The sequence below is a fragment of the Antennarius striatus genome, chromosome 20, assembly GCF_040054535.1.
Source record: "Antennarius striatus isolate MH-2024 chromosome 20, ASM4005453v1, whole genome shotgun sequence".
Taxonomy (NCBI): domain Eukaryota; kingdom Metazoa; phylum Chordata; class Actinopteri; order Lophiiformes; family Antennariidae; genus Antennarius; species Antennarius striatus.
In genome coordinates, this window is record NC_090795.1 from 5,016,162 (window position 1) to 5,025,207 (window position 9,046).

Below are 9,046 nucleotides of genomic sequence, written 5' to 3' on the forward strand. Positions count from 1 at the left end.
AGTTTGCACACCATCCTATCCAGACTGCAGGAGTCAAATAACTCCAAATCAGGACATTAACACATTAACATTATGTGAATTTGTTTTAGGTATTAAATATTGTTTCTACTCACCATTCTAAGATTAGGAGTGTTTCTAAATGTGAAGATGGGATAAAAATTTCAATTTTAGAAAAATATTGAAAGCTGCTATTTTGGGACAAGATTTGCTGCTTTAAAATTCCGGAATTGGAAAAAAAAAAATTCTCACATTGTTGGCCTGAATTTGATCAAAACCCCAGAGGATGGTGGACCTTCAACGTGACAGTGATGGAGTGACGTGTCAATAAAGTTTTCTGGTTTCAATCTAAAAAGTACAGTACTGTACAGCATGTCAAAATCTTTCAGCAATATATCTACCTGTCACCGACTTGTACTCCAGCAGTAACAGACTTTAATTTAAATCCATTTTTCTAAAATCATGAACTTTAAAATGTGCTCAGAGCTAAAAGTTTCTTTCCCCAGGTCGGAGCTTCTGTCTGTGTTGGTGACCGGTTGCTCGGTTACATCCATTGTTTGGTCGACACAAACTCACTTTACAGCACTTACATAGTTCTTGAAAAAAATGTTCGAACCGCTGATGTGTTTTATAATTATAGTGCATTAAATATTTTTACCAAAATCACATTTTCTGTGTTAATGCTTTTACAGTTTTAATTCTATGAAAACCCTCTGAAATAAATAAATGATCCACCCTGCAATGATGAGAGTTTTATTCTTATCCCATGTGTAGAATTGTCTGAGAAAAAACTTTTTTTAAAATCTGGTAGAATGATTATTTGATAATTCTGCATGATAGCTGAAAATAGATGAGACGTTCAAAAACCCATTTAATCACAGAATTTTTTTAAGACTTTATTTTTTGCATCTACTTTTTTTTTATTGTACAGTACCATAATGTGAAAATATTGGCTTTCTTCAAATGCATTATACTTAAACGAAGGTACAATAATATACATATTTAATGACATAATTATTAAACTTCTTAATACCTGTAATAAAAAACCTCAAAAGATATTTACATGGAAAAATTAAATTGTGTTCTACATCAATATTTTCTATAAACATGAAACCCACGAATAATGTGACTACAGTACAGACTGATAATTTGATCTTTATGCTCCTTAAACAATGCGGGAAATCTTTAGAATAAAAACTAACATGGGTGTGCTTGCAGCTTTTTCAGGTTCAAAGTCTCAAAAAGCTTCGGTCATCATGCTCTGCAGCTTCTCTTCTTCTCCACTGATCGGTGGAGTGAAGTTCCTTGTGAAATATTGCACTTCTATGGTTCCTGACTTGTGTGCCAGTGCTATTCCTGAATATATATTTTGTCGCCCTGAGTCTCCAAACACAGCCATGGCCGTCACCCTGAAAAAACAGCAGAACATATTTGACACGGATCAGGACAACAAATCAAAAATACCTCAGAAAAACAACCACCTCTCGTGTGTGACTCGTATTACCTGTCAGAATGAACCCTCTCAGTGACTACGGGCTCTGAGTCCTTCTGCAGCAGATCCCATATGTGGATGTTAGAAGCTGCATCAAGCACACAGAACACCGTCGGTCTGGTTTGGGACCACTGAAGTGAAACCACCGGTTCACCTGCTGTACCATTGCTCCATTCGGCCACAGGATGCTCATGGCTGACAGCGTGTAGTCTGATGCTGCCGTCCCCACAGCCCACCTGGGACAAGTAGAAAAAAAGCATGATATTCAGTAAGGTATATATCATATTTATAGAACTTTATGTCTTAAAGACAATTTTTAAATGGGACACCAGGGCCAATACACTGAAAGGCATATAACAATCTGCATCGACATCCACGCTAAGTTGTCTAATGATATTTTTATTATCAGCGCTTCGAGCTGCGATGATGCTCTTTGATTGTAATGCTGTGTCAAACTGAGTAGCCCCCCCCTCGGACAGATCAATAGAAATAAATCTTACCTTGTCTTATTTTATTTTATCTTATCTCTACTTATCTCAATTCAAAGTCACCAGTTCACCCATAGTGCAAGATTTTGAACTGTGGGAGGAAATATTTGTTGTAAATATTACCATGGGGGCAACACAATCTTGATTTTCTATTTGGGTTGAGGAAAACAGCAAAAAAAAAACCTTTCGATGTTAAATAAAAAAAAGTTTATTCTTACCAAGAACAAGTGTTGTATGAAGGGAGAAAAATGTATTGAGCTGACTTCAACAGGCCGAACTCCTGCCTCCTGAAACCTGTAAAACTCCGGTGGAGCCTTCAAACCGTGAGTCGTTCCATGATTAACCAGACCCTAAACAGGAATCACATCAACACACCGTCACAAAATGACCAAAAAATTAAGGGATGGAAACCATTTTAGAATGTTTTTATGAGGAGAAGACATCAAACAGTGGCAGATAAGATTGAGCTCACCATGTTGGTGCCAATAAAGAAATGACATGAGTCTGTTGGGAGGAATTTCAAATGAAGGGTTTGAAAAGGTCCTCTTTTTGTTGCGTCTCGGCGCGACACCCTAAGAACCAGACAGGCCAGCAGAAGGAGAAAAAATCACCATTTGGACCACACAGTACATGTATGAGCACAGATATGTTCCATTCAAACATGGGGGGTGGTGACACAGCAACAACCCGAACTTAACAAACAAGATCGTATGACCATGACAGACAGCTGCATTCCACTAGGCAAAGACATTGTGGGGTATTTTGAGGCTGGCAGTGACGAACGATCATCGGAGGCTATATATCAAATTCACCTCTCGGCAGTGACAAGGGAGGAGCTGTGAAGTAACTTCACCTTGCCCCCTGGCCTGAGCCCTGAAAGAGAATGAGAAAGAGGCTGAAGCTGGTAGCACGCGACAGAAAGGTCAACGTGTTCATCGAGAAAACGTGAGAAGTCTGAAACGTGACTGCCTTACCCAGATCCGTTGGCGAGCCTGCCTCGTTGACTTTTGGGAGTTCCACTACCACCTGAAGGGTAGACAGGAATTCATGGAAATCTATTATGACTTTGCTGTTTGTGTTGCACAAAGGCTTTCAAAGTCGTCCTGTCCACAAGTTTTTCAATGCATGGTGAATATTTATGAACGGACAGATGGACAACACTTCCATTCAACACCCTCGAAATGTCAGAAATATGAATGTATTCTGTCACTTCTATAATTATTCTTTTACTTACTTGTACTTAGGGTACGGAAAATAGAATTCTTATGATTTTGGAGATGTTAAATGGAAGTATAATAGAGTTAGTCAATTTAGTTTTCATAAAAGTAAATTTGATTTTTTAAAAATTGACAACCATTAAAAATACATTTTACAATCCCTGGTACTGCAAATCTTGACTTCCTGTTGCTTTTAGAAAAACTTGATCCAATTGGCACTTTCACCCCACATCTCTCTGTCTCCACTGACCACTAGTGGAGAAACACCTCATGCCATTTGCCCCACCTACCCAGAAATTTAATACCCCGGTTTCGTCCAGAGAAGCCAGCTGGAAGGACAATCCTATTGAATCTGCATTATGAAACAAAACAAAATACACGATTGCGAATGGCTTACTTATAAAATGATAAATATGACCTTTATCAGCCTGTTGTCCATTCCTTTGCCATTCCATACCTTCCTCAGATGACACAAGAGGGACCTCTGGCATCAGCCCTCCTGCCGCAATGGAGGGGACAACTTCCACAGACGTCACAGAGGAGAGGTGGCCTGACCCGCCCATCACTGCATCTGTGACGCAAAGGAGGGTAAAATGAAAGCCACTGCTGTGTAAGGAAACGGCTGCTGATGTTCGAGAGAGGGAAAGGTCACATGAATCATCAAATACCGTAAATATAGATGTTTGGCATTTAGTTCCTATTGACATTTATTTCCCTTGAAACTCAGCACAGAGGAAAATAAGATGACACAATGAAATGGTAAAGGCGTGCTTTTTGGAAATTAGGATGTGTTGTGAAACTGGGGGTCTGTAAAACATATTAATTTCACCATAGAAGCCTTTTAGTGTGTGACAAATTTAATCTACAAGGGGTAACTGTTTTTAGTGCTGTCGTTGTGGATTGAATTTGGTCAACCCTGCAGAAATCTTTGGGGATAGGATATCCTATCTTCTTCATTTAATGACACAACTGGAGGTAAGAGACAGTAAAGTATGGAGCTCTAGATTTATCCTCCTCTCTTATATTAATATCATGGAGTGGAAAAAGGAATTAGCCATCCTCTGTATCATACCAGTGGAGAAGGTAGGCTGTCGGAAAGTCCACTCATCTTCTCCTATCTTCAAGCGGTAATGGTTGCTAGGATGCTCCCTCAGGTCCCACAGCACCACAGAGCCGACGGACGTGCCTGCAAATACTAATATGGCCTTTCCAGGGCTGAAACAGCAACACTGCACCTGCAGCAGTCAACATCACAAAGGGCTCTTATCAGTATTTCAAATGTCAATCTCACGTTTTGAAGTTTATGTTATGGCTTTAACATAAGGAGCTTGAAGATGTTACCTCAGATTCATAGACCAGGACTTTCTGAGGTCTGGATGGCTCCCAAATATTCCAGATGCAGATGATGGTACAGCTGTCAAGACGCACAGCGCTGGTCTCAGTCGTCGGGCGGTGAACTGACAACATGGTGTGCTTCTGGACTTCAGAGAAATTCACCAGGCTGATGCTGCGACCTACAGTGGATGCATAAATCAATCCATTGGACGAGCTCCCTTAGTCACATAATCACATGTACTGTATATGTGCATATATGCATCCTCATATAGCATACTGTGACCAATTAGAAGTAACAGCTAATAAAACACTGTACCGTAAAGAAAAGGCAGTTTAGTGTTAAGCTGTAAGCTTCCGTCACTAAAAGACAACGTGTCTTTTTGAGATTTCAGATTCCTCAGGGATTCTTTCTCAGCTTGTTCCTCTTCCAATAGGATCACCATCACCTTGGTTCAGTGACAGAAGACAACAGGCTTTTGTTAGATCGACAAAATCCTTCATACATGAGGTCAACAGCCGCTAAAAGTCAAAACCGTACATGAGTAAAAAGATAACCTGTGAGGCTGAGCGTAGAAATGCAACCAGACGCTGTGAATCGAAGTCCTTCTCAGTCGTCATTTTGTCTCGTGCTTCCAGGGAGAGATTTGGATCTGCAAAACAAAAATATGCTTCAAACCTGTAAGTGCTGAAATAGTGGGTTTATCAGAGAAAAATCAGGGTTTGTTTTGTTTTTTTTACCCCCGCAGGCTCCACAGCACTCTGAAGGATGCTGTGTCCACTTCTCACACGTTTCTATCTCCTCTGTCTGGATGTCTCTGTCAGCATTATCTTCATTACACTGAACATAAGCCTGGAAAGGATACAGATTTCACACAACATTCGCTGTGTCACTATTGGGTTTTTTTATGTCCAACCTAACAGAGCTAGTACAAATACTGACCTGCTTTGTGTTTGCATTTCCAAAGTTTCTAATATACATGTCATATTCGTTAACAGGCGGTAGATCCAAAATGGAGTACGTAACAGAGAAATCCAGATCGATTAAACGAAGAAGCTCTGTGCTACGTTTCCTGTTGGCACAAGAACACACATCAACATTGACAATGTATTAACATAAAATAGCACCAAATCGTATTGCAATTATAACACACACATGTATTTAGAAGGTTATCCTACTTCTGTTTCATTGCAACTTTCTTGCTGACTTCACGTTGCTTTGCAGCCACAAAGTTGATGAACTTCCCATGCTGGGAACCTCTGCTTTGGTTATTTTCAGATCCTACGAACAAAACAACAGAGATGCTCTCACTCTTACTATAAATACCATTTTAATGTGGATCTGAAAAAAAGGGAAAGGTCAAGGAATTCACTACAAATAAATTCTAAATGTGTATTTTCTGACATTTATCCTACTTATGAAAAGCCCGCAGAACCAATTTCCACAGACCTTTATGGAGAGGTGGGGCATGGTAGGCCAAGCAAACATGGATGGGATGCCATTCTAATTATTAGAAGATGTATTGTGGATATCTAAGACTAGAAAATATGTTTTTACTAAAACAGTACCTCTGGACCATTTAGACTCATCTTCCTCCTCTCTGCTCATAATTTGCCTGGACTGACTTGTTCCAACTCTCTCATTCTCTTCATCGATGGCTCTCTGAATAGTTTCAATTTCCTTTCTCCTTTGTGCTGTAAGTTCCTCCCTCTCTTGAGACACCTCTAGATGCCGTGGCTCCTCCTCCTCTCTTTCATTGGGGCTCTCATCCAGCTCCTCAAAATCATCCTCATATTCCTTTAATCAGAGGAATTTTATTATTTATTGCACAACATGAGCATAAGCTTTGCATTACAAGAGTATGAAAACCAATACACCTTAAAAGGTCTCACCCGTTTCTTAGAACGTAAATCATTTAAAGCATGCAAAAGTAACAGAAAAATAAGTCAATTAATATGATTAAAAAAACCCATAGAAAACAATTTCCATTTTTACGTGAGTGATAAATATATTTAGAAGACTGCACTTTCACCTCAAAGTCATCCTCATATTCCTGGTCAGCCAAATCTTCATTATTGACAATCTGTATATGCAACATAAGTGCATAAAGTAAAAAATATTTTAGATTTAACAGTAAGTGCGCAGACGTAGAACAACAGCATGTAACTGGAATAATCCACATCTTGTTCATCGACTGAATAAGAATTACTCAACGAACCAAGGATCTTTCAGGCTCCACGGTATCCACAGCTTTCACATTTTGTGTCTCGTGCTCAGATATCGTTGCTACATCCTGGATCACAGAAATGACACAAACCGAAAACTCACAAATTCCGTGAAGAAATCATTAAAATAAAATGCTCTGAGTGTTGTGGGAAAAAGGCAACTTATGTTTGAACAAACTTTGGTTTTAGTCTCGTGCCCATGACTTTTCTCAGATGCTGATTTCCCAGAGTTGATTCTGTCTCGCTGATTCTGTCTTTCCACATCATCATCCTCTTCTCTGTGCCTCCTCTCTTTCTGCTTGTCTCGTTCTGTTCGCTCTTTGTCACCACGGTGATGCCTGCCCTCTTCACCTGACCGTTTTGAGTCTCGATGCTCCCTGGATTCGTGGTCGTGCCTCCGCTTTTCATCCTGGAAAACAGTAAGAACCATTGGAAAGACTAAAGGATTTTGACCGAACTACATTAAAACATTACATTACATGGTGATTTAGAATCTGTTCATGAAGATGCTTACATGATATCTTCTCTCTTTGTGTCTCCTCTCTCTCTCCTCTTTATGTTTACCACGGTCTTCTATGTGCTCTGAAATAATAAAGATATGAGTGTTGATCCCCATTAGGCAGTAATACTTAGAAATACCTAAATAAATGTGGGCCTACCTCTGTCCTCTTTAGGATCCAAATGTTTGTCTCCACGTCTTTCTCGTCTTTCTTTGTCATTTCTGTTGTCTATATATTCATATTTGTGTCGCTCTGCCTCTCGATGCTGATCTCTCTTCTCTCTTTCATATCTTTCTACCCGATCTCCTCTTTCTTCTCTACTGTCCTTGTGTCTTCGTCTTTCTTTCTCTACCCTGTGCTCTCTGTCTCTTTCTTCACTTTTTCTCCTATCCCTTTCTTCCCTCTTTTTCTCTCTATCTTTGTCACTCTGCCTCTCTCTGTCCCTTTCTCTCTCTTTGTAAATGTGTCTTTCCTTTTCCCTCTCAATTTCATGCTTTTCACCACTATCCCGACTCCTGGCTCTGCTCTGTTTGTGAACATCATCATACCTCCTTCCATCGACTAACTTGTCTCTTTCTTGTCTCATCTCCCTGTTCCTGTCATCTTTTCTGTGTCTATCCCTGTCACCTCTCCTGTCCTGTGAACCTTCTTTCCGTCGATCTGCATATTTTACTTTCTCATCTTCATATCCTCTCTCCCTTATGTTATCCCTTTCCCTCTGTTTGTCTCTCTCTCTTCGGGATTCCTTTTCTGTGTCTCTGTGGCGTCTGTCTGTGGATTCCCCTCCACGGTGTTTTCTATCATCACGATGCCTTCTCTCCTAACAATTGACAAATAAGATATTTATATATACAGATATTTTGTTTACTAATCACGTTTCATTTACTGCACTTAAAAGTCCACTTTTATTCTCTCAGATCATTACCCCAATGTATTGGCTCAAGTCAGCTGGTCTCCATGTGTCATCCATCGTTAATTTCTAAATAAATTAATTAATTCTGTTCACTAGAGGATCATATCAACACTTATTCAAAGAAAACAAAAACACAGTCCTCTGACATGAAAACAAAGTATTTCAAACACACTAAGAAAACATTTATCTGATAAAACTACAGCAGCTTAAGTTTGATCTCATGACGGACATTACGTAATTTAGTGTACATATTTTCAACAACTTTAAAACAAACAAGGTAGGATCAGTGTTTACCTTGTCGCTATGCATATTATCATCTGTGTTTTCCCTTCTGAAGTCGTTTAATCGCTGTTATACAGTTCATGTTTTTGCGCTGGAGACGCCATGATGGAAGCGTCTAGTGCGCAAGCGCAGTTAGTTGAAACCAGGGAGCTCGCGTCGCCACAGCCTGGCAACAGGCTTATTAATCAGCAACAGAGCGATCCCTGTTACGGCCAGTTGCCATGGCAACAGTTATCGATTTTGTCGTGAACTCTCTTCTTTTAAATTCAATTTGTTAAAATATTTGCACATTCATAATTCCCATACTTGCAGATTGTTTTTTTATACTGTGTTTGAAGAAGAAGAAAAAAACAACAACTAGTCGATTTATTTATCTGTTCGACTTTATACACCTGTTCCAGTCTTAATGGCGCTTGCATTCGATTCGAAGTAAGCTAAGTAGAAATATACATAAAGATTCATGTGAACTATTCAACATGTTTAAGCATCTTTATTCAAACAATGAACGTAACTCATACAGTATGTATGTGCAGCTGTGTTTGCCACTAGTCGGCACCAGGTGGCGATGTTTTCCCTTGTTCGCTATCCACAGGCAACAG

The 9,046-nt window shown here is 39.6% G+C and overlaps 1 protein-coding gene across 2 annotated transcripts; it reads right to left on the minus strand.

Moving 5' to 3' along the window:
• Window positions 1–908: 908 nt before the first annotated feature.
• Window positions 909–8,554, minus strand: dync2i1 (dynein 2 intermediate chain 1). 2 transcript variants are annotated; one of them, XM_068344017.1, is made up of 23 exons: window positions 8,460–8,554; window positions 8,178–8,231; window positions 7,412–8,072; window positions 7,267–7,334; window positions 6,931–7,161; window positions 6,746–6,820; window positions 6,560–6,610; window positions 6,096–6,324; window positions 5,706–5,808; window positions 5,470–5,599; window positions 5,268–5,379; window positions 5,085–5,179; window positions 4,846–4,975; window positions 4,536–4,708; window positions 4,267–4,429; window positions 3,652–3,765; window positions 3,485–3,546; window positions 2,952–3,003; window positions 2,790–2,850; window positions 2,450–2,549; window positions 2,196–2,327; window positions 1,502–1,725; window positions 909–1,406 (listed from the first exon to the last, which is right to left on the minus strand). In XM_068344017.1, the coding sequence occupies exons 1-23, from the start codon at window positions 8,472–8,474 to the stop codon at window positions 1,235–1,237; spliced, it is 3,207 nt and encodes a 1,068-aa protein (XP_068200118.1). In that variant the 5' UTR covers window positions 8,475–8,554; the 3' UTR covers window positions 909–1,234. The 2 variants fall into 2 exon arrangements, with proteins under 2 accessions (XP_068200118.1, XP_068200119.1); XM_068344018.1 differs by lacking the exon at window positions 8,178–8,231 and having other exon boundaries at window positions 8,460–8,549.
• Between the last annotated feature and the right edge of the window lie 492 nt (window positions 8,555–9,046).